Source organism: Toxotes jaculatrix, chromosome 23, assembly GCF_017976425.1.
Source record: "Toxotes jaculatrix isolate fToxJac2 chromosome 23, fToxJac2.pri, whole genome shotgun sequence".
NCBI lineage: Eukaryota > Metazoa > Chordata > Actinopteri > Toxotidae > Toxotes > Toxotes jaculatrix.
This window is the reverse complement of record NC_054416.1, coordinates 6,278,874-6,303,829: the sequence shown is the minus strand read 5'-3', so window position 1 is coordinate 6,303,829 and position 24,956 is coordinate 6,278,874. Positions and strand designations below refer to the sequence as shown.

The 24,956-nt window shown below is 42.2% G+C and overlaps 2 protein-coding genes across 5 annotated transcripts; one reads left to right on the top strand and one right to left on the bottom strand.

Moving 5' to 3' along the window:
- The first annotated feature begins 1,703 nt into the window (after positions 1-1,703).
- Positions 1,704-7,519, top strand: slc16a13 (solute carrier family 16 member 13). 4 transcript variants are annotated; one of them, XM_041030909.1, is made up of 6 exons: positions 1,704-1,850; positions 4,117-4,368; positions 4,571-4,714; positions 4,811-5,067; positions 5,260-5,791; positions 6,328-7,519. In XM_041030909.1, exons 2-6 carry the CDS (start codon positions 4,140-4,142, stop codon positions 6,552-6,554), a joined length of 1,389 nt encoding a protein of 462 aa, XP_040886843.1. In that variant the 5' UTR covers positions 1,704-1,850; positions 4,117-4,139; the 3' UTR covers positions 6,555-7,519. The 4 variants fall into 4 exon arrangements, with proteins under 4 accessions (XP_040886843.1, XP_040886844.1, XP_040886842.1 ...); XM_041030910.1 differs by having other exon boundaries at positions 1,708-1,850; positions 4,125-4,368; XM_041030908.1 differs by lacking the exon at positions 1,704-1,850 and adding an exon at positions 2,178-2,354.
- Positions 7,518-24,825, bottom strand: acap1 (ArfGAP with coiled-coil, ankyrin repeat and PH domains 1). Its single transcript, XM_041030907.1, has 23 exons — positions 24,292-24,825; positions 21,539-21,596; positions 19,487-19,606; positions 19,078-19,131; positions 18,842-18,900; positions 18,012-18,195; positions 17,520-17,564; positions 17,260-17,355; positions 15,666-15,740; positions 15,392-15,504; positions 15,119-15,170; positions 14,877-14,977; positions 14,606-14,717; positions 14,232-14,443; positions 14,076-14,145; positions 13,807-13,901; positions 12,072-12,265; positions 11,695-11,745; positions 11,321-11,496; positions 10,565-10,674; positions 10,097-10,207; positions 9,948-10,009; positions 7,518-8,272 (listed from the first exon to the last, which is right to left on the bottom strand). Exons 1-23 carry the CDS (start codon positions 24,342-24,344, stop codon positions 8,175-8,177), a joined length of 2,301 nt encoding a protein of 766 aa, XP_040886841.1. The 5' UTR covers positions 24,345-24,825; the 3' UTR covers positions 7,518-8,174.
- Positions 24,826-24,956: the final 131 nt, after the last annotated feature.

Sequence of the window (24,956 nt, the reverse complement as noted above, 5' to 3'; positions counted from 1 at the left end):
TCTTCTTCAGCCTCACTCCTCCCTGAACTTCCTTCCTCTCATTAACACACTCTTTCTACCCATGAATCACGTCTTCTGTCCCGCCATTTTCTACATTTTGTTTTGCTTTTTCTTGGCGCTGGGTTGGAAACAATGAAACCGTGGGCACCTGTTTCCTCCAGGGTCCTAATATGCGGAACACACACTACCAGCTGGCAACACGTGTGTGAGCTGGCTGGTGCTTCCTGGTGGTGAAGGGGTGACCGTGGAGGGGCTGCAGACTCCTGCTGAACTCTCTCACCCTCTGTCATCCCGGCTTCCTGCTCCCTGATGAGTTGTGGCTAGCAGAGCTTATTGTCCACACTCTGCAGACAGACGTTGGAAGTTTGACGGGACTTTCCAACCTTCATCCCCCCTCTTTCACTAAAAAAAACAAAAAAAAGCTGTAACATAGTTTTTCCCCTTCATCAATCTGAGGCCAGTTGACAGAGAGGACTACTCTGTGGAAAAAAGAAACAATTCAGGAAGTGAATATGACATTGGGAATGTTTGTAGCTTATTTCGAAGAAGTGAGTATTACTGGAAAACTTTTAGTGATTTTATTGAAATTGTCGACACGGTTCTGAGAATTATTTCTTTCCTAAACTTTCCAATCTCACAACCCATGCACACTGTAACTGTGCAGACAATCAGACGGTTTCACCTCTCAGTGTGTGTGTGTGTGCAGAATAAACCATTCCTCTCACAGGAGAGCACACTTTCTATGCAGCTGACATTTTCAGGCCTTGTAGCTGCCTCCCTCTAGCGTTAGACTCCTGAACACATGGGTGTGTTGGATTTGTTTCAGCTCACTCTCTCTGTCTCATCTCATTCATCTCCATCTCTGGCCTCTGTGATGTTTTTTTTCTCCTTCTTGTCTCATGTGCTGTCTTACTGTCTCTAACTTAAATCATCTGACATCCTGCTCCCTCCTGCTGGGTTTAATTAAGTGCTGTGGTCGTTTAACAAGTAATACAAGTATAACTTGTTAACAATCATTGTTACTGTCATTACCAAACAAGGAAGTAACACTTTGATTTGGGGACCAAAGGAAGGCTGAGGTGTATTTTTTTGTCACCTTGGAGTGATAACTAGGCGTTTTGGTCCTAAACTCACTTATTGTACAGCTCAAAATTGTATGGAAATTCTCTGATCTCTTACAGTGGAACTAATACGACTGAGCTTCTGAGTGTGTCATTTGAATTAAATCTTGCAGCTTAATGTTTAATTTTTGGACTAAAACACACAGCATCCTGGAAACTGTATTTAGAAGGTAGAAGGCTGCAGAACAAGTAAGTAAGGGAACTTTGAGTTGAGATAATCCCGTCAACCAACCGTTTATCTTTTATATTTGAGAATGCTGTTTAAATATGTTGTATAAACACAGCTGGTGGTGTAATTGTGAGCTCAGTTATTTGTACTGCTTTCCATAGATTCATGCCTTTCAATACTAGACTACATAACATTTCTCATTGCTAGTGAAAGTTTTTTTTCTTGTTAATTTGTCTTTTTTGTTTTCGTGCTCTCTGAGATTTTACAGATGTAGTTCAACTAAAATATGTTTTCAAGTCTTAAACAAATTCATAAACAACCACGCAGCTAAACAAAACTTAATATCAGGACTTTATGTTAAATATGTCGAAAGTGCGCGTCCCCGCGAAGCAAGTGCGCGCGACCCGTTAACGCTTAGCCCCAGAGGAAGAGTGTGTTGAACTCCTGCCGTCTCAGGGTGACGGTGCCTCCTGTTATGTTGTTGACACCACAGTGGACTGGGAGACTGTGGACCATGTGCTGCTCCGGAGAAAGCTGACAGACCGAGCCGAGGCTGAGGGGTGAGTTTAAGACTGAAGCTGTTATCGGGCTGAGGACCGTTTAAAGTGCTGTAAATAACAACGGACGTGCCTTATCATCATGGCTCATTCGTTTTTTTTGTTTTTGTTTTGTTTTTGTTTTTGTTTTTTTAATTTTGTAAAGGCACAGTCCGCTCTCTCAGTCCTGAAGATTTCGTACAGTCACGGGTTATGAAACGGTTAATTTTTCACAGCGTTGCCATGGCCTCGGTCACACCGCTGCAGCAGAGAGAACATTAATTTAAAACTACCCTGAAATACATTAACAAAATATTTAATATAAAATATGTTAATATAATTTCTGAACATTTGACTTTTTTAATTTTTAATTTTAATGCAACCGTAAGAGACAGCCGGTGCGCACGCGCCGTGTGGAGTCTACGTCATTTACAGATTCCAGCCAGTGCGCGTTCCCGACTGTCCTCGTGCTCACACCTGTTCATAAACATGTGCAAGGAACACGGATGAAGCTGTACTTGTGCACAGGTATGAATTTAGCCTAGGCAGAATACTGTGTATAGCAAAATCCAAATTTTAATAATAATAATAATAATAATAATAATAATAATAATAATAATAATAATAATAAAGCTTTATTGCAAACTCAACAGAGATCTATTACTTCATTTGTTAATAACTTTTAAAACAGTGGAAAAGTTGGATTTTTATTGAAATAACAATTACACAGTGTTCATAGCACTGAGACCAAATTATATATGAATCATAAAATTTAAAACTCACCGTAACAAAGGCCAGGGTCAGTATCACTGTACAGAAGTACAGTGTAAAGACACACTAACAGTCGTCAAAACAGTGTGAAACACTGACTGCAAGTGTCTGAGTCACTGTTGTATTTGCTGAAGTTTTACTTTTACTGCTTTGTGAGCATCAAGTCTTTAAACTTTATGTGTGTTGGGGAGTGTGTTGGCTGCAAATTCCTGTAATTCCTGCAGCAGTGGAGTGGGTGGTATTAGGTTAGGAATGGATCAGGTCACTGTGCTACTTGTTGCTTTGGCAGAGATTATGGTAACAGGTCACAGAAAATCCGTAATGGCAAAATATCTGCTGCTAAAGTCGAAAGTTGCAAATTTAAAGAGGAACTTCAGCTCTGTTTGGTTCTTGTGTTTCCTGCTTCAGCTTCATTTCTCTATGAGCGTCATGTGACCAGCGGGTCAGCAGCACGCCATGTGCTTGGGGACTTTTCGTTTAAAAATGAGCAATAATGTGATGAGGCTCAGTGTTGTTCTTAGTGAAGGGAGGAGGTGTGTTTTTCAGATTTTTAAATGCACTAGAAACCAGCAGTAAGTATTTCTGTGTGAGAATGAATGGATTCTTGAGCTGTGCGTTAGATTTCTCTTTTATTAACATAAAAATCTGGGTGTTTATTTGTCTATAAACCAGCACGGATAGCCCTCCAGTTATATTTAAGAAATGAGCTTTTGAGAACAGAAGCATCAAATTTTCCCATTTTGTGAATAATTTTAAGCATCTGAGAGATTTTACTTTAACAATAAGCCAGTGTAAGACATCGTACACACAAATTTATTGGTTAACCTAAACACAAAAAAGTGCAACAGACCTTGTAAATCATTCATAAACACCTAAGTGGTGTCAACATTGCGCTAAATGCTGAAAGAGACAGATGTATATTTGCATATATTTGCACAGTGTTATGATCATAGGTTAATGTTGCATTAAATACTACTTTAAGGCAGAGGAAGTTGACACTGCGAAAAGACAAGTGGAGAAAAACAACTTGAAAACTCCACTGAAAAACCGTCAAATATTAAAAACAGAAAAGTTTTTTTGAAGCCATGAAAAATGACTTGTCACCTGTCTGTGGTGTCTATGTCAGTAAAGCAGAAAAAAATAAATCTAGCGAAAGTTGATTGAATGGACTTTTTGATCTTTCAGTAGAGAACATGCAAATATCTCTGATCCATGAACACTGGTCAGAGTTCACCTCTCACCTATATCCTGTTGTCAGATGGAGGCCAACTTGTTAACTTGTTAAGAAGCCTCGTCACACTTACATGGCACAACCAGGGAATTTATTGGCCTGTGGGAAGTTAATGATTATGGCTATTGACAACCGCAGAGAGGATCTGAGACTCGTTCTGCAGTGTTGCTAAAGGAGAGGAGAGAGCTATCACTTCCATTTTCCGAGGGTTATATCTTCCTGTCCTTTGCACTTCCTTCCTCCCTCACTCCTCACTCTACTTTCACACTGACTGGAATCTTATTTCAGTTTTACAGACTCTGTCATTAGACATGAGCAACCACAAGCCCAAAGCAGAGAGCCGGAGTGATGAAGCTGAGGCCCCGGATGGAGGCTGGGGCTGGGTGCTGGTTGCTGCCCTGTTCGTCAGCACGAGCCTCGTGTTTGGCCTGATGCGTAGTTTGGGGATCTTCTTTGTGGAGTTTGTCCAGTACTTTGAGGAGAGCGCTCAGGCCATCTCCTGGATTTCTTCAACAGGCCTGGCAGCACAGCAGTTCTTTAGTGAGTCCCCAATCTGTCTTTAAGTATGAATGTGCTGTTTGTAATTATGCAGCTGATGGTTATTTCCATTATGGATTATTGTGTTTTATTGTATTTATTTATTTTTGTTTTCACACTTTGACTCATTGCAGTTTGCTGTTTTTATTGCATTTATTTGTCTTAATGCTAAAAACAGAGACACCTGGGTGTGTTCGTTCTGCAGGTCCTCTAGGTGCAGCGCTGTGTAATGCATATGATGCCCGGGTGGTGGTGATGGCGGGAGGGCTTCTCGCTGGACTCGGCCTCATACTTGCATCGCAGGCGACCTGCCTTGTTCATCTCTACCTCACAATGGGTGTCATATCAGGTAGTATATCTGAAACTCTTACGAGAACAGTCAAAATAACGGTTTTAGTGAACAAACTGACCTCTCACAGTGAACCTTCCAACGCCTCTTCTTTAGGTTTGGGTTGGGGGCTGGTCTTCACTCCCATGGTGGCCACAGTCATGGCTAACTTCACGCGGCGCCGCACCCTGGCGTTGGGTCTGGCATTCTCCAGCGTCGGCCTTTCCTCCTTCGCTTTCAACCCGCTTTTCCAGTTTCTGGTGGAGATGTACGCCTGGCGAGGGGCCCTGCTGATTCTGGGGGGCCTCAGCCTTAACATTGTGCCTTGCGGGGCTCTCATCCGTCCCCAGCGATGCTCTAAAGCCCCAGAAAAGGTGGGACAAGGTGCTGTCTTCATCTGTTGTGCCAGCTGATCGATGGGTCTGATGATGTCCTCATTGAGGGCTGTTCAGCAGTAGTAACTGAGCTACTTACAGCTCTACAGTTAGGGATTTATAGTTTGATCATGAAAGACAACAATGTGGCCTAAAAGACTGTCATCGTTTCCTTCTTTTCCATCCATCCAGGTGGATTCAGAGGGTGGCTCTTCGTGTGCTGTGATGCTGCGTCGAGTCTCCTCCTACCTGGAGCTGCCGCTGCTCTTTGAGAGGCCTTATCTCACCTACGCCTCGGCCATCACTCTTCTTAACGTCGGCTACTTTGTTCCGTATTTCCACCTGGTGGCCCACAGCCGCCAAGTCGGCTTCTCAGAGTACCAAGCGGCTTTCGTCATGTCGGCCGCCGGAGCCACAGACATTTTGGGCCGCGTGGTGTCAGGCTGGTTCTCTGACCTGGGGCACTTTCGGCTGATCCATTTACTGAGCTTATGGACGACGCTGGCGGGAGTGTTCATCATGCTGCTGCCTGTAAGCTCCTTGTCTGCCTCTTATACTGCACTGATGGTGATCAGCCTCCTCTACGGCTTCTGCTCCGGGGCTTTGACCTCTTTGGCCTTTGCGGTGGTGCCCCTGATAGTGGGTGTGGAGCGCATGATGGGGGCACTCGGGCTGCTGCAGCTCATCGAGAGCATTGGAGGACTGCTGGGGACACCTCTGTCAGGTAGGAGCACACTGAGGGAGCAGACTTAGATCAAGCTAGAGGGGTTAAGTGTTAGAGGAGGTTCAGGGGGTTTTGTTTACAATAGAGAAACTCCGTCAGAGCACTGAGTTCGCAATTTAAGTTGTGCTGTGTGTTAATGTATGTCCCAATGTAGGTCGTGTCACCGTGGTTCATGTTATCTAAAGTGACCTAAATCAGTCCCTAAGTTCAAGCTAACACAGTAAAGCTGAAAGTGGTGAAACATTAATTGGAGTAATCAGGGTCAACCAGTTCTTACCCCTTCCTATGTCACTTGCACTAGACTACAACCGTGCAGGAGTTGGCACATAGTAAGATGTGGAAGTTGTCTGTGATTTTTCTCTCCACCTGGTTTAGTATTCAGCGAAAAAAAGGCATTTAAGGCTTCTTCTTGTATCCATTGTATTGAGTATTTTTCTTAATTAACATTATGTTCTTGATCTCACTGTCAGTTTAGGTATTTCTTACATTTTACGTCCTTTTGTTGTTTTTAATTTCTCCCATCTCCATGTCCTCAGGGTTGCTCAAGGACGTCACAGGCAACTACATCTCCTCTTTCGTGATAGCCGGCAGTTTCCTCATCCTTAGTACTTTGACCATGGCCACTCTACCCCACTACTTCTCTTGCACAGATCCACCGCCACCTCAAAGACATTCCCCTAATGACAAAGATAAGAGTTTACATTCAGAGTTGGAACAGATCAATAGTTTGTCTAATGACATGAGTGATGGAGGAGCTCAATGATCTATTTGGATTAGCCTCAAGACTGTGTAAGTCAAGGGTTCAAGAGCTTCTTCAAACTTACCAGTGTAATGGTGGCACCTACTTGAAGACACTTTCAATAAGTTGTTTCACATATTGCAGTAGAAGTTAAATGCCTGGGGCTCCACACCGGTCAGTCAGGACTGAAGAAGCCTACTGGATAAAACACATTCAGGTATCTACAGCCAAGTCCAGCTGGCCTCCATTCAACTGCTGTTGGGGGACATTTAGCCCATAGTGTGAAGAGCTGTGGGACAGTTAGACCTCAGTGCTTCACTGAGGCCTGCTGTTTGCTGCTGCCTGGTCTGTTATTTCTCAAGTGCATTTTCTAATGACACGTGATAGTACATAAGCACTTTGTACCGTTGTAAACCATAAACCGAGCCTGCCTTTGTAAACCAGAGATGTTTGGCTTTGAAAACAGCTGAATGAACGCCAGTTTTCACAGGCAGGACGTGACCTGGTCACCGTGACCTGCTGGTTACAGGCATTTGGCGTTTGACCAAGTGTGATACTTCATCCTGCTGGCAGCTACTGAACATTGGAGCTTCAGTAATTGATGAGAATTGGAAAATGTTCATTTTAACCAGAAACATTTTTCCTGGCAGTGATTGGAAGCTGTGAACCTCTAGTCTTACACGTCTCTGTTACACGTTAAACTGTGAACTATTTTGTACTCAGTTTCGATTAAAAAGCACCATATTTTTATTTTAAAGTGTATTTACTTTTAGTAATGTTTGTGTCACAGGTCTTCTGTGGCAACATCACTGATAACCAGCAACTTTCAGAAGCTTCATCACAAAATGTAGTGATGGCTCCCTCTGCTGGGGATTTGTACACCTGACATTGAAACATACTCCTGTGTGTCACTGAAAACATGAACCTAGACCTGTAATTATTTCCTGATTCCAAATGTAAAGATTAACATTTAAACACACTTAAAAGTCTGTTTTGTGTTGTGATTTATTTGATCGTGATACAAACCTAAAGTACCTCACACAGTTTAACAAAACAGACACGAACAATGTCTAAAAATGTTCCAGATGTAAAAATCTGCGTACATTACTCTTCCATGAAAGACAGCTGACATAAAATTTCACTTTTTCTAAAAATTATGTCCATTTCCAACAAAAATCTTCACTTCGTTTTCATGTAACAAGTGAATGGAAATGGCAGAGGAACATAAAAACACATCTCATTTTGGTTAAAAAAAAAAAAAACAATAGATTTACAGGATTTAATTAGGAAATCTTGGCAGGGTAATGAAGTTACCCTCTACTAGACATAAAGACACCTCATGCTGCTCTCATAAAGCTGTTCCAGTGTTTCCACTTGGACACAATTGTTCTGCTCTGACGTGTTCGCACAAAGAATTCACTGTTCATCCCTCTGAAGTCAACACCAGCTGAGCTATGAACTGAACATGTGCCAGGTAGCCAGGGAAAATGTTTGTGTGTGTGTGTGTGTGTGTATATGCCTGTGAGCTGAATACTAGCATGCTTACTGTATGTGTGTGCAAGTATGTCTGGCTGAAGTGTGAAATGTGGCATTGTACAGCAGGTTGAGGGAGGAGGAGGAGGAGGAGGCAGCAGCAGCAGCCAGTTAAGATTTGGGGTCTGCACTGCGGCGTTTGAGCTTCTCAGGGTTGTTTGAGGCCATGTGTGAAAAGTCTCTGAAGATGTCCTGGTAGGTTTCATCACCTGGAAAAGACCGCAGAAGAAGACATGAGCCTGAAAGCCTGACATTTTACATTTACATTATAACAAGCTTAAAAGCTGTTTCAGAATCCATTGTCAAATTAATGCCATCTTTTCTGGTTTTCAGCTCTTGGCTTAGTGTCCTTTTCTCTCTGAGCACATCCTCTGTTTTAATGAGACACAGCTGTGTTTGAACCAAAACATCTTTTCCTCAAAAGCTACACAGTTCTGAAGGGGACATATTCAATTTTAATGACTTAGACTCCACCAGCTATTTCCTGATCACATTTAGAGTTGTAGCCCTAAAGCAATAAGCATGCAACTGAACAAATAAACACACATTAGAGCATGCACATGCACTTTACCTCTTAGTTTTCAGTAGGTGGCACACTGCACAAGCAGTTGAGACCAGCTGGACATCTCAGCGGGCAGAAGGCAAAGGCACATGAGTGCACACAACAAAGACACACAACGATAAAGCACAGCACGTCAAATACTGACCAGCAGTTGTTACAAGCAGACAAAAGCGTCACGTTTCCATTCAGCGAAAACTGAATACAGTTTACACTGAAAACTGGAAAGAAACTTAACAAAAGCCTCGACTCGAGGACAATCATGAAAGAATGGACTTTGCAGCTTGAAAAGGAGCCAAATGACAAAATGCAAACAGAACCCACTATTAACCTTAAGCTCAAGGGCTACAGCACAGAGCTCTTGGACCTGTACGACGGCATGAAAGTCTGACGAATGCAAACACTGTGATATGCAACAGTGTAAAAGCTCAAACTGCGTCACTATTCACAGAATAGCAGGAGATAACTGTCCTTGAGAACCAAACCCAACATTGAATTTAGCTTAGATAACTCGACTGAAAATAAGAGTCCAACACACATCAAGATACATAATAAAAAAAAAACATCAGATAGGAAGCACACTGTACATAGTGTATATAAAAATATCCCAAATATACAGTATCAGAATATAGGTCTGCAATATATATATATTTGTATATACACAGTTTCTTATACCTCAGTTACACAACAGTGAAACATGAGAAACACCCACATGAAGCACTCTCTATGGACAGGGTATTTGGAGATTTAGTGGGTTTCAAAGTGCAGGGTGATGTGCGTATTGTGATTCAAAGTGCATGTGAAACCCCTAACCCTAAGAAGAGGGTTTCACACAATGTCCCTTCTTTGTTCATTTTCCTGTGTTTGCTGATCAATAAATCTGTTTTCATTTATGTCCTTCAGACTCTGCCTTTATGCTGTCGTACCCTGTGTTCTTTCTCCTTCTTGGTTTTACAAGAACTGGATTTTCTGCTTTCTCAGTGAAGCCATTTTTCTTTTTTTTTTTTTTGATCTGAGAATTGATAATGCACGCTTTCTTGAATGATACGTGTGAACGTTCAGGATAATTTCTCTGCAAACTGCAGATAAACATCACGTGTGCAACACCAGTGATTTCACTAGTGATGCTTAACAACTTGACAAAAACAAAGCTTACAGCCAAAAACAAGCCCATTCCAGGGCTGACTTGTACCCCCACTAATCATTTTGCCCCCCCAGAGCCCAGCCACTTATATGGTTCTTTATAGCCTGGAGGCTCTTCCTGGTGTGGGCCAGCCCACCTCCACTCCCACCCATCCCCCCAGATCCCTGCCCGCCTGAGTGACCTGATTGGCCAAATGCTCCGTCCATCTCCCGCATCTCCTTGTTCATTTTGGCAATCCGCAGCCTGAAAGAGAGGAGATCAGTTAGAGGAGCTGCTGCTGTTAACTGTTTACATGTCCCATCAGAGGTTTCTCTTGTCTCAAACACTCACAAAGTGACGATGTCAGCGTTGGCGTTGTCCACAGCGATAGTTATGGGGTCTTTCTGGTTCTTGTCTCTGGCGTTGTAGTCCGCACCTCGCTTCAGGAAGAGACAAACCAACCTGGGAAACAAAAAGAGACACATTAAAAGAGTGTGAGAGTATGTGTGTGTGTGTGTGTATGCAGCAGAGGATCTTCAAAACAAAAGCCTGACCAGCTGATAAACAGGTAAATCCCATTTTCAGTAACACGTTTCACAGTAAATACTTCAAACAACACAATGACTCTGTGATGTTATTTCATGATGTGTGAATATTGCACCTCAAACTCTTATAGACTTATTTGGTCAAATAGGAGACGCTGGACAAAAAGTATCTTTCTGGACAGTCTTCAATAAACTCGTCTCAGCTATGGACACGTTCATTTGGCAAAAACGAAGCAGAAATGTTGCCGTAAAGCACCAAGTCAGTGCGTCCTACCCAGTGTGACCCAGGATGGTGGCGTGGTGCAGCGGTCCTCTCCCATTGCTGTCTGCCTGGTTGACGTTGGCACCGTTCTGCAGCAGGAACTCACAGGCTGCCAGGGCGTTCTGGTCCGAACACAAGAACATAACAAGACTAAAATGATAAAACCCTGCTGGTGGCACCTAAGCGCTGCAATAAAAAGTGTTAATCTCAAAAAAACATATAATGACAGGTTTGTTATTCTTAGACCAGAAGAAGTTATGAGGCTAAAAGTTTATCCTCAGGGTTTCTACATCTTGCTGCATGAATGTACTCATGTAATTTCATGTCAGCTATGAGATATTTTTAGTGCATTTGCGAGTTGTGCAAGTGTATTTTGATCAGTGGGTGGTTAAACAGGAAAGCTATTTTGACAATGGAAATAATTCATCCTCTCAAGAACATGACTGTGTTCAGGAAATATCATGGCATATTGCTCAATAGATCTTTGGATTTGCTTGTGTACTACTGGAAATTTAAGTGGTTACCACTTGGATTTACCCTCTGGGGACACAGAATACTCACAGCAAATGCCACAAAAATCCAGTTATTTGTTGTGTGTTTTTTTTTAATATGTTTTCATACACGAAAATGTTATGCAATTAAAAAATGACCTGCAGGGGGTGCTAGAGGAAAGGTCAAGAAGTCACCAAAATCTTAAGGATTCATTGTCTGAACAGCATAAATATTCCTATAATATCTGAAGAAAATCTGGCCTGTGGTCTCCCTCACCGCTGAGACGGCCTGTATCAGCGGTGTGCTGGACTCCTCAGCCACATTGACCCAATTGACGTCGGCTCCATGAGCCAAAGCGTCGGCCATGACAGGGAAGTTCTGCAGGGCCGCCGATCGGTACAACAGCGCCCCGGGGTGAAGTCCGCTCAGATCCTCTTCTTCCTCGTCCATGTCTGAGGAGAGAGGAGCAGAGGGTTCATTTGTCTTCTTGTCAAAGGGAAAATGAAGTTTTGAAACATGTTCATGTTGCCTTTTTCCTGCTTTTGAGATTTCATTTTAAACACAAGCTTGTTTTTGTCAGTTCATACTGTATGTGTACATGAGTGTGTGTGTGTGTGTGTGTGTGTGTGTGTGTGCGTGTTTTATCGTACCTTTGTGAAAGTTTGTATTGTTCTTTTGGACAAGGTCACTGGGAGTGAGCCCTGAGGAAAGAGAGAGAGAGCCATGATTACTGGTTTATCCTGCTGACTGCCACAACAACAGCACGCACACGCACACGCACACACACACACACACACACACACACACACACACAAATACAGCAGAGCAGGTCCTTAGGATTACCAACTTTTGCTGGATCACCAAGTTTGGGGATTGTGTGAGTGCTTGTGTGTTTTCCTGAGTAAGCGAGTGGTGAACTAAACAAGTAAACCAGCTGAGTTTTTAGACCTTCAGCAGCCCACAGATTTCCATCTATCCATCCTGATTTTGGTCTCTCTCTTTTATTTATTTATTTATTTATTTTTACCTGTGACCCGAGGCAGAGTGGCTCGGTTCGGTTTGGGTTTGAGCGGTGGCCGCTGAACGGTCCGGTCCTGCGTGGTCGCCCGGTTCCTCCTGGCGCTGGATCTCCTCAGCGGAGGGTTTCGGCCAGTCTCTGGCAGCTTTTGGATAAACTTCTTTTCAACGTACTTTGACCGAATCCACGACTCCTTGTCTCCTCTGATAGATCAGACAGAGAGAAAGACTGATGTGGTGAACGCATATTTCTCCAGAAAACTCGCACAACATGAGACGACGTACAAAACAAAAGAAGCCTACATGCAGGGCTCTGTTTGTCAGTGTGTTTCTGGCTGCACTTGCTCTCAGTTTGACTCCACAACAGCTTATGCAGCTGTGCAGCAAGAATGCTTAGCACATGTCTCTTAGGGACCAAGTGTCTTTTAATTAACTGATAAATTCAATTAACAAGAGGCTCATTTTAGGACTCAGTGTGTGCACCTTAAGGCATTCAGTCAGTCAATACGTGAATAAATATAAAAAAATAAAAACTTGAAAGAAGTAATGTTTCAAAAAGGAGTAAGACACTAAAATAATCAAATAATGTATGAGAAGACTGAAAGCTCATGCTGCAGAAACCATGCAGCCTCACAACAAGTTTCCGGACACTTGAGTCACAGTGTCAACCATCTGTACCATGTACCTGTGGCACTTCCTGTGCTGCGACACAAGAGAGGAGAGAAGAGGAAGTCAGAAAATAAGTCTAAAGAGAGCTGTAGGCTGTTGATAAAATGATTTGTAAACCGCATAGATCTTTGTACAATTTTAAAACGCAGCCACTAAACCACTGATTTTCTCAACACACGTAAACCTTTCTCAGAGTCACGGACATCTGAAGCCAGTCAGCTCACAATCAAAGTGTGACAGATTTGACTTTAGTCAGTGTAAAAATTTGCCGTGCACAAATAGAATTAAACCTTTATGTAAGGTCATCGATGTGCCAGCAGGAAGAGGCGAACGGTGCGTCTCTGATGATTCAGCTGCACCAACAGTCATGTCAGACCAACAGCTTTAATAAATGATGAGAGAAAATCTTCATCATCAGAAAATAAATTCCATGTTGTCTCATCATGGAAGATCAAACATGACTTATTTAAGGAAAACAATAAAAAGCAGTTCAGTATTAAATAAACTTTAATACGTGACTGAATGGATAAAACTTGATAAATAAATGTGTATATAATTTAATTCCACATGATTCATTTTGTCTTTCACATCAGTATTTATTTTCCTTCCAGCACATGTGGTTTTCCAGCCATCACCTTCCAAATCAGTTTTCGATCGGTTTAAATGTCCCAGTGAAGGTGTGTGGTTTATTCCATTTTCCTTAAACAAGCACTTTAGGCAGGTGTCACTCAAACCATTATGGGTTTCTCAAATCGGTGGTTTGCCACCTATGGTTCACCATGTCGACTGTAAATGCCTCAGATATCAGTTGCTCTTTTTGCAACGTAATCACAATTTGTGCTGATAATGATTTCTACAAAGCATGACAACAACTGGCCACGCAACTTTGGACTGATGCTGCGATATAGGCCAAACTAAGTTTCTTTGACACCCTTACAATCAGCATATTGAGATAATGCTATTAGACTTGAAGCCACATCTTCCACAAAACCACATTACACAAGCATTTTCATCGTGTAAAATCACTGGAATGGCCCTTTATTGCCTGCATATTGGATGGTACTGATTATTTTTACCTGGGACTGGAGGGATGTGGCTTCTTGATGGTGATCTCATCGATCCGAGCCTCGTAGATCCTGTTGATTACCGTGTTTCCTAATTCACACATCAACTAAAGAAAGAGCAGAGAATTATTAGGGTGCTAATTGCTCTATTTGGAGAGTTTAGTTAAAGTAAACTATTATACAATGCATTGCATAATCATTTTTCTCATTGGAACATTTTGTTAACACAGAAAAGGCAATAATGAGGTTGTGTGCATGTTGCAGTTAAAACATTAAATTACCTTAATGAGCTCTGGCTCCCAGGAGTCGAGTGTGAGGGAGCGTACTTTGGAGAAATGGACTCCCAGGCTCCTGTTAGTCGGGAAAACTATTAAAGCTCAGGTTTCAAGCCAAGTGTGTGTATGTGCATGAAAGCACGTGTATATGTGTGAGTGTACCTGTGAATTCCTGAACAGACAATACACAGCGTGATGCCCAGGTTGATGGAGGCCCAATCAGGACCGGGCTCTCCGCAGTCGCAGCACTGCCGGTTCCCTGGGATCGCCTGAACCTCCTCCAGCGCCTTGCAGCCCTTGTTCTCCTGATCCACACCTCCTATTCCTCCCCCACCTCCCAAACTGCTTGTCGACACAGAGCTGCAGCGCTGTCTCTGATTAACACACACAAATACAGGAATGAGGAGACACACAAAGCAGTGCAACTTCCTCTTTATCTCCACAGATTAAACTCCCACTGAAAAATGCAGATATAGAAGATAATGTGTGTGTTTGTGTGTGAGCGTGTGTATGTGTGTGTAGGTGTGTAGTCTCACTGGGCTGTGTGGGTCCTCTCTGTGCTCCTGAAAGGCTGAGGCGATGCTGTTTTGGACGGCACTGATCCACGCTTGCTGCTGCCTTTCAGAATCTGCCTGCAACAAACAACACCTACACACACACACACACACACACACACACACAGTGATCACTTAATTTCTTACTACACGAGAAACAGAAATGGACTCACCTGGCAGGACGCTCAAACACACATCACCCTCACCCAAATACACATATACATGAACATATATGTCACCCATGCAAACTCACTTCGACGGGGAGACCACTTCAAAGCAGAATCGTCTCTCATTTTCAGTGCTGGGCTTGACTGTGCAAAGACGCAAGTCCTCCACCACAACTGTAGGCTGGTCCTGAAAGAGACGCAGAAAGGAAAAACATGCAGGTCAGACCGCCGTGCATGTGTTTGCTTCTGTGCAGACATAAAGCTCTGTTCGATGTTTCTAAGGAAATCGAGTGCGTTTTTAAAATAGCAGCATTTACTTAAACTGTACCTTGAATTTCTTCTGATACACCAGCTGATTTTTTTGAATTGAAAACCAGCGCCTGGAGGGGAGGACGAAAAGGAAAAGGTCATAAAAGTCAAGGATAAAGCCTTTAGATTCATTTCTGCTCAAGCACAGAAAGAAAAGGCAAATAGTGGAAACACACACAGAGAGCACAGTTTAGTAGACATTTTTGTCCTTTTAGTGAGACCAGCGGAGGAAGAAAATCCTCCAAGGTAATGCAGCTGTTCTCTGTGAGACATTTCACAGGTAAATCTGTACCTGCTCCAGGTCTTGAAGGCGTTGCTGGCTCTCTTATAGAGGTATCCTTCCATGGCGATACCGTTGGCTGCGTCAGCATTGAAATCCATGATGGAGTCATCGTAGGACACATCCTAGAAATAATTTAGAAAGACACTGTCACTGTGTCTGTGAAATTACAAGGGATTGGACGACTTTAGTTGCTGGCGTGACAGGTTTTTATCTTAGTGAAGAAATTTTATTTCTGTAAGATTGATCCAAAAGTTCTCTTTCACATGTCAAACACTTGAAATACCTTTTTCTTGATTGCAGCATGTCTTTGCTCCATGTCCCTCTTCTCTCTGGCTGAGTTTAGGACAAACTGAGTGTGCTGTTAAAACAGAAACAGAGAGAAGTTATTCTCTCTCTGTATTGATTTTTAAATGGCGTATATTACTCCACCCGTAATAACTCTCAAAATGCATTGCACTCAATTAAGCTTTCTTCTAAACTGATGCAGACATGCAACAGTTTTAAAGAGCTCTCATGTATAATCTGTTAAGCTATCTGATACATTTACTGACACGCCAGCTCAGTAAAACAGATACTGATTTATATTGTGACTTTCTGCTTTTTCCTTTTCCTTCCCCCTCTAACACGTTTGACTGTGTGAGAAAGACAGAAATGGAGAGAGATCAACGGGTTCGGGGCAGGTTATCACTCCTGCCGACTCTTCAGGAAACAGGAATTAGGAAGCATTGAACATCCTGAGCCAAACTGTGGTTTCTGTTGAAGAGAGTGCATTATGCGTGTTATTCCTCCTTGTCTCTCCATCACTCTGTCTCATCTGCTTATTCTCGTTCCTGTCATTTCCTGTTGAAACAGGAAGAGCTTTGCTGTGGCCTGATTCGGCCAGTGAATGCTGACACACTCATTTCCTGTTTCAAATTATTTTCATTTAGCAAAAACACACAACAATAATACTGCTGATGTTCAAGGCTGACATCGCAAAAACACTCTTCCACATACAGGGAGAAGGAATTAGCACACGCACGCAGACACACACACAGACATGTGAAGTATTTCCTGTTGTTGCTCACTTTTTCCTGTCACGATGAAACTGTGATGTCAGCTTGTGACTACCCCCCCTCCCGCCCCTGGGATTTTAAGAAAAAAGAAACCTCTAATGCAATTCACCCAAATAACATTTTGGATCCTATCCTTAAAGATAACACGTGGTTCATTGTACGCAAACATGGTTTCGTTATGTTCAACATGTCTTACTGGTATCTTGTAAATCTCTCCGCCAAAATAAACATTCTGAATCAATTTCCTGCCTCATAAACCGTCTGCAACCTCCTTTTTTTTCAGTGTTTCAGCCTAAATAGCTGCCTTTCATCACACTGTGACAACAATATTCACTCCTTCAAAATAAAGTGTTCAGGTCATATAAACATCACTGACAGCCACATTAGAAGTCCTCCTGCACTGGGAGTCAATTAACCAAGCTTACCAAAAAAACAGATACTCAAGGAATAGAGTGGTTCTCCACAAAGTAAAAAAAAAAAAGCCTAAAAGCATCTTTAAAGCTTATTAATTGGGAACAGATGTATTTTATTCTCCTTTGAACTGGACTACGCTGGCTGTTTCCTCCTGCTTTCAGACTTTTTGCAAAGCTAAGCTAATCTCCTCCTATAATTGGTTGCAATGTTCACCACATCTCCTGTCATGAGAAGCATACCTTTTTTTTTCTACTCTACACTTTCACCAAGTTTCTGTCTGGTTAAGTTTCTCCATTTCCTCCCAAGATGTTTTGTGCAGAGCCAGTTTTTCTCTTTGAACGGCATGTTGGCAAATCACATGATTTGTCAACATGCCATGTGATTTGCATCTGAAACACAAATAGTTACCTCTTCATTCAGTTTTCGTCGATACTCGTCCAGTTCCGATACAGACTGGTGGCCGTGTTGGAAGAACTGGGCCTGGGCCTCCATCAGTGAAAGCACCTGACAGGAAGAACTACTACATTAACTTTTTTTTAACAAGATACCCTCAACAAATCCAGAAAAAAACGCCTTATAAGGAGGTAATGAATATATTTTAAAGATACAGGCTCAACATTATCTACAATAACAAAAAATGAACTTAAAATAGGTCAACGTGTACTCACTGCCATCAGAATGTCTGTCTTCTTCTTGGCCTCAATTACATTAATCTGAAACAAAAGGAAGCAGTGGTTTCAGAAATTTCATGTTTCCATAACCAAAAACTCAGTGGCTCCCAAGAAGCACAACCACAAGCCTGGAGAGAAGCCCCGAGGCAAACTTGTTATCATTCAAAACATTCAAGACACATCTATAATCAGACATGCTGTTGTATATTTTATCCAGGCTGTTACCTGGATCTACTGGTTATATGACTCATTTTTCTGTTCGTCTTTCCCTTCAGGGCTTTGATGGGTTTCATTATTGCTGTTTAGCCTGCTGGAAAGTCTCTCAACCTCTTTGGGCTGATTGGTTTAACATTTTCACTTTCTCACATATGTGGTCCTGCATATCTATGTTTTTATGCACACACAAGTACAAGTTAATGAATTAATAGCGAGAGATCAAGTGAAAAAGTGATGAAAACTGAGATTTTAACGTCATCCACTCTTCCTCACCTCCAGGACGTAGTCTAAGGCCTCAGAGCGAAATGTCCTGCGTGCGTTGAGCAGAGCATTACTCGCCTCCTCCACTTCATGCTGCTTCCCTCGTGGGGCCTGAGCATTTCTCGCCAGCGCCCCCTCCAGGGTTTCGCTGCTGCGCTCAAACTCCTTGCGCACATCTTTGAACCGACGAACATCTCTGGAGCAAAAGAACAGTAGAAAACAGCGAAATTTAAGCGCCATGTATATTAAATTTCTTTTCCATTTTTTTTCTCCATAGTTGCAGTTTTGCATAAACTTTGTGTGTGTTATTAATAGGCTCTCATATAATTTCTGTCATGTATTATACTGCACATTGTTTTATTAGCATTGTGATTTTGGAGTATATATGGATACAGGGGATAAATTCAGTTTAATAAAGCTTACTTGAAGAAAACAGTGTCTGATTTTGTGAATTCAATTAAGCTTTTCATGAGAAAAGTGCAAACCTGCTGCTCAGAGGGTTGAACCACTTGTAAAATGTGTCACTGGCTAAACATTCAACTAATCACCATTGTCACATGCAATCATGCATCCTCTCTCTTGTCTAATCTACTGTGTCATTCCCACTAATAAGAGCAGAATGCAAGACGCAGTATGAGGAGAAGGAAAATGAAGGATTGTAAGCTTCCAACAATTTCTTTTTCATGCGGTGGGCTAATGCTTGGCAGACATGTAGGAGAGTGACTCAGTCTGAAGATGGTGGCTTAGTGTATGAATTGCACTGGTGCTAGTGGGAGAGAAGCACCAAAAACAAAAAGATTAGATGAAACAAACAGGAAAGGCCGCCAAAGCAGCTCACTCACTCTTTCACAAAGTTCTGCAGCTTCGCCTTTACTGACTTCTGTGTGGTCTCAATCACTTCCTGACAGGGGAAAGGACACAGAGACAAATCTACTGCAGTGAGCACAGATGACTGTTCAACGTCAAATGTAACGTGTTCGGCAGAGGGCTGTAACCATGCCTGACCACACACTGCAGCTGATAAGTGTCACGAATGGAATGGAAACTGTGTGCAGAGACGGCAGACAGACAGACTCACCCCCTGTGCCTCCATTATAATAGACAGCTTTTTGGAAAATTTCTCCAAACACTCCTGCAGGACAGAGATCTCAGATTAGATTCTACAGCTATTTAATGTTTTTCATCTATAACAACCATTTCTGTTTAGTAGTTACAGTGGAGGTTGCAATCCCAACATCAATTCACTTAATTTAGTCTATTTTCTATGTTATGAAAAAAAATCATTACCACTGTGCACAGAATGTACAGTATTTGAGAGTTTGGGCACATAAAATAAAATTAGCATCTTCTAGAAGTCCATAAATGTTTAAAAAAACAATGTTTGAATAGACATGTCAGAACCTTAGTTGGGAATGAGGGTTTGACACAACATGAGAGATAACATTGGTGTATAAATAACTCCCTGATGACTGATATTCTCCTCTCACCCCCATCATCTTGTCCCCTGAGCAGTGGTGTCCCAGCTCCCGGAGGCCGTTGATGAAGCTCTTGCTGCTCTGGCAGTAGACCCTGCCTGCCTCCAGCATGGCCTGGCATTGCTTCACAAGCTGCAGGACACAAACACGCAACACCACATTCAAATCCACCCTGAATACTCCAACAAAAGGCACTTGAGGGGACCAACGTCCGATCATAATCAGCATGAATAATTAAACATAATGAGGAGTTATTCCAGGACGACACACATTACAGAAATGAAACAGTCAGGGTGTGAAGTTACTCCAGTTTAGTGTTGTCACTGTGAATACTGAATATAACCTGCACCTTCTTGTTAAATACTGACCAGAGTTCTTTAAACAGGCAGTAGAGCTTGACCAATACTAGACTGGATATTTTACAGATTTACCGTTATACAAAATGACTATAAAACATAACAGTTAGAACTTTAAAATCTGGAAATTATAGCTACATTCATTGATTATTTTGGCTGTATCGTCGTAACCTCATTAGCTTTCAATTGGTGTTTCTGGCCACCCAACAAACATAAGTGTAATATTTATTGTCCTTTTAGCTCTATTTGGTCTCCTAGAATTCCTGAGAGAAATTTCTGGCTCTTTAGCTGCTAAATACTCCACTAGTTGCCTGGCTAGCTGTAGTAAGGCGCATAAAACCAACAAAACAATGATCTAAAATATGCAATAAAGCCCCATAGCACTGAGGGGAACAAACTGATATGTGCAGCTTTAAATTTCTTAAATTGTACCTATAAATAAAAAAAAAACATACTAAACTTGACCTAAGCAAATAAAAGGCTAATATCCTGTACATTAAGTAAGGTAAGTAAGTAAGGTACACGACCATGACCCACCCACACAGGTGTTTCCAGTTGTGCCAGATTAGGCCTCTCTTCAGGACTCGGTGAGCATGTTCACACTGTGCTTAAAGTTCCACTGAGTATTTTGAAAGAATAAATTGCACATTCTTCCTCTTACAAAGTAAAAAGTTGAAGCAATAAAACTCACTCTTAATTGAGTCAGTATGTCAGTCTCGCTGTTAACAGCAGCTTGTGTGTAACTCACATTTCTGAGTCACTAAACTTGACTTTTAACACAATAATATAAAATTTGTTAATATAGCTGAATATGCTCAGTACAACTCAGTTGTAAGTGCCACTTTGAACATTTTTAATGCAAGATTTTTTTCTTGTAACTGTGTACTTTTACATTTCAGGCATTAGGAAGTATTTTATTCATAGTTTATTTTTTAAAACCAGTCCCTGGATAAGGCGTGTTACAGCATGATACAATGCAGCATGGCAGCAAGAAAAAAAAAAAAAAAACAGAAACAGGATACTCTCTTAATCTAATCTCACAGTAATAACATCTGGTATTCATACCAGCAGGAAAATTTCTCTTTCTCTTTCTTTGAGAGTAAGGTCAGAGTTCAGCCTCAACAACACTGGAGCTGCTGCAGTGAGTTTTTTGCTCAAAGGCATTAACAGGTAAAAGTTGCCCGAGGGACTCAAACCCAGTTAGTCCAGTTTTTCTAAATCTCCACATCTACCTGCTGCAACACATCAATCACTAATGTGTGAATCTTCGAAGGGAAAGTTAAATAAATTATGGAACAAACAGAGACCTGTAGAGCAGCAAGGCATTTCAATCCTTGCTTGCTTGCTTATTCAATATCATCAGGGAACAGAAACGCAGCGCGTGACCTCTCGATCAATTGAATAGTTCTGAAACTGCTATGGGGAATATGGCTTATCGCAACGAAGCAGAACAAGTCGTAGTTCTCTCTGCTGCAGGACAATGCAATGGGGAAGCAGCACCTGCAGCTACTTCCTGCTCAGTGTAAGGTGAAATATATCTCAGCCACAACTGCCCACCTCTCAGTTCACTGCCGTGTCCAACAATAACTGATACCTGTGTGTGTGTGAGTGTTTGTTTGTGTGTGTTGGTGGAAACATGTTCAAAAGTAAAGAGACTTGGGATGATGATATAAAATTGTGTGTAGGTGTAAGGTGAAATGTATCTCACCTTGTCCAATCGTGTCTCGAGTTCGCTCACGTCAGTTTGGACTTCTTCGATTTCCGCTCTGAAACACGCAAATGCAGAGTTGGTCAATAATTTTAACACTCATTGGCTTCTCAAATGCTGCTTTTCTCTCTTTTATGTGACAGCAGATTGTAAATCTCTTGGTTTAGACATATATGTCTATTGACATGAATATTCCCCATTTCATTTCATGTTTTAATTTAAAGCTAACAGAAATGTAATTGTGCTAAATATAGCACAACATGGCTGCATGATTTCCTGCGTATTTATAAACTATTTCCATAACTTTTTAAAACTTTATATTCTTTTTTAGGCTGACTAGGTAACAACTGTCCAGGGGGTACAGATTAAAAAAATTAACCTTATAACTAATGTTTATTTACATGCACTGTCCCTTTTAAATAAGCTAATTGATAAATAAAAAGATTGAATCGATAAATTAAAAAAAACAACAACAGATCAGTCAATTAGTTGCAACTCTCTTGTGTTTAGCTTCAAAAAATGTCACAATTCAAATAACTTTCATACAAAACTATGTTTTATTGTATTAATTCTTCAATGAACCTTCAGCTTTCTAACACCGAGCGAATTACAACTGTGCTGTCGCTATTTCACGTCATGTGCATCCTTCTAATACTCACTTTGTTGTAACTTTGCTTGACATATTTCGTATTTCTAGAAATTTTGTGTGTGTGATTAGCAGAATGTAAAATGCATCTCTGAGCGTTTGAATGCAACTCAGGAACACCTCTGTCATGGGAACATCATGCAGGCCTGCAGGAGTTCACACATTAACCACTGAGAAGTATCTTGTAAAAGTATTCAGACTGTGAAGACAAATGTCCAGTCTTTTGATATCAGAGTATCTGATTGATTAAGTTTTGCTTTTGAGTACAAGAGAGGGCTTTCTCTGGCATCTCACACGCACATGCACAAAAGCGCCTCAGAAGTCCTGTGTGTGTGGCGAGTTTGTCGATTTTCAGCGCAACAGTCAGTATCTCTCTCTGCCTCTCATCTCTTCTCATACCATCAGCTCAACCATGTGGTTTCCGCTGCCTTCCACCAACAGTACAGAAAGAGAGAGAGAGAGAGAGAGAAAGAAAGAAAAAAGAGATGAGACTGAGTGGAGAGAGAGGAGAGCCTGGGCAGACAGTAACTGTTTGTGTCTCTGTGTTTGTTAGTGCGGGGATGTTTGAATCAAAGCCTGAGGTCATGCCTTCTTGAAATAAGACCAAGTGACAAGTCATCTAAGGAGAGAAGAAAGGAAAAGAGAGTGAAAGATGAAAAAGGCCCACAGGAGGCCACCAGGGGAGGAAGATGAACAAGCTCCTTCGTTAAAAAGACACCTCCTTTTTATTTCCTCCCTGAATTAGTGTCACAGTTTCTGGGTGCGCTGGAGCCAGAGAGCAACAGAGCAAATTAAGACAGAGCTAAAGCTGAGTTTCCGCCGTGGTTCTCCCCACAGAAAACACACTTCCTGTCTCTCCTGTTGATCACCTCAGCACATCTCGCCTCACTTCCTGCTGCCCTCCCACCTCTCCGTCACCTAGCAACAGGAGACAGCACATTTGAGTGGCTGTCCCGCGCTGTCAGTGCAGTTGTCTCTCTTTCTGTGGTCTGGTTTGCGTCACTCTCCCTGTGCATCTGTTTGAATGGCCGTGTTTTACATGTATGATAACTGGAGCCTTCCTTCTCCTTCCTTCCTTCCTTTTCCGCTCTTCCTTCCCCTCTTGGTTCTTGGCCAGACACGAGACCTCACCACTGCAGCTGCCACGGCTCAAACTTTCCACCACTGTGCAAACCTCATAAATTCAACACGGGCAACACAGAGAGAAAGAGAAAGACAGGGAGAGAGAGAGACCGAGACTCAGGACTGAAATATGCTAAATCCGACGAAGGAGACGACACCAGCCACTGTGACTCAGGCAGGATGCCAAAAACTACCAGGGCACACCCAAGCTCTGCCAGACTCCCTTGAGCCGCTTACAAAACGAACTTAGTGACACTTCCCTTTTGATTTCAACAGATGCTGATACTGTGTTGAAAGAAAGTTGATTGTATGCCGTGGCTGACGAGCTACAGTGACAGCTTGGTTAGCTTGGAGCTTTAGGGGCTTTTACATGAGGTTCTATGAGCTTAAAATAAGATATTAAGTCGTGCATGGGTGATTTCAAGAACGTTTTTCTGATCAGAGAAGTTAAATAATAACAGAAATTTGTGTTTGCAACACCTATGCATCACTATAACTCACTACCATTCTTGATATGGCTCTAATTAAATATGCTGAAAGACAGTATTGAATTTCCAGGGCTAATATAAGCTTCCTGTGGTTCAGAGACACATCAGACCTCATCAGATCCGAGGTCAGTGTTTTGAGCCCTGCAGGCCTGCATGTCTCATTCCTTTTCATTGACCCCAACACCGACAAGGACATGACATGGCTTGACCCCAGACCCAGGGGGAGTAATGACTTTGAGCATCAGCAGCAGAGTGCTTTGGCAGTCTGAAAAGCCACTCCAACAAGATGATACATGCCTGTAAATATGAATTAAATAAAAGGAGAACCAAAATATATATTGTTTTAGTAGTAGAAGAGAGTTCATTCACCTTTTCAGGCTTACTTTAGACTCCAGAAGTTAAAAAAATCTGAGTTATTTGCTGCTGGAACTCATAGCTCAGCCATCTTTCCATTGACTTCATCACAATGGTAAAGGTGAAACAGGTGAAACTCTTACCTGAAGCGTGGAGAGTCTTTCAGACACTCCTCAAAGTCCAGTTTGACCGTCATCCCTGCGTTTGGCCACAGGTCACACGAATACCTCTGCAGTTCTCTTGAATCCTAACTTTGGGCGGCGGTGGAGAACAAAAAAAGAAAAGAAAACTTATAACTTCTCGGTTTTAACGCTCCACATCGGCAGCCTGACTCATTGTCCCTGTCAGGCGTGTTTCCTCACGCAAGTGTGATCCGCGTCGGTCCTGTTCGCCGGACTTGCCGAACATCCGAGCCTCACCACCTATGAATGAACGCAGGGGATCTTAGTCGCGTTGTTACCATCTTATCCGGCAAAAAAAAAAAAAAATGAAAAGCGAGACAGGATGGCAAGATGCTGCAGAAGAAGCCCGGCACAAAGTTGTTCCTCTGAGACGAAAGTATCCTTATTGATCGAATCGGATCGATATTCCCATATGAATAAGATTTGGTCGAGTGGCAGCCTGCGGATTGGATGTGGAGTCGAGTGCCGACTGGAGTTTCTCTCTCTCTCTCTCTCTCTCTCTCTCTCTCTCTCGCTCGCTCGCGCGCGGACACACACACGCACACACACACACACACACACACACACACATACATTCAAGAGCTCCAACCCCCCATCGCACATCTGACTATTTCCGGGTTTCTTAC

Bases quoted from the DNA above. Each gene is read 5' to 3' on its own strand.
- acap1 (XM_041030907.1), bottom strand. From the start codon at position 24,344: ATGACGGTCAAACTGGACTTTGAGGAGTGTCTGAAAGACTCTCCACGC. The intron at 19,607-21,538 runs GTGAGATACATT...TGTGTCCTGCAG, and splicing joins TCGAGACACGATTGGACAAG to CTTGTGAAGCAATGCCAGGC. The intron at 18,196-18,841 runs GTGAGTGAGCTG...CTTTTGCTCCAG, and splicing joins CTGCAGAACTTTGTGAAAGA to AGATGTTCGTCGGTTCAAAG.
- slc16a13 (XM_041030908.1), top strand. From the start codon at position 2,333: ATGAAGCTGTACTTGTGCACAG. The intron at 4,369-4,570 runs GTGAGTCCCCAA...TTCGTTCTGCAG, and splicing joins GGCAGCACAGCAGTTCTTTA to GTCCTCTAGGTGCAGCGCTG. The intron at 5,068-5,259 runs GTGGGACAAGGT...CCATCCATCCAG, and splicing joins GCTCTAAAGCCCCAGAAAAG to GTGGATTCAGAGGGTGGCTC.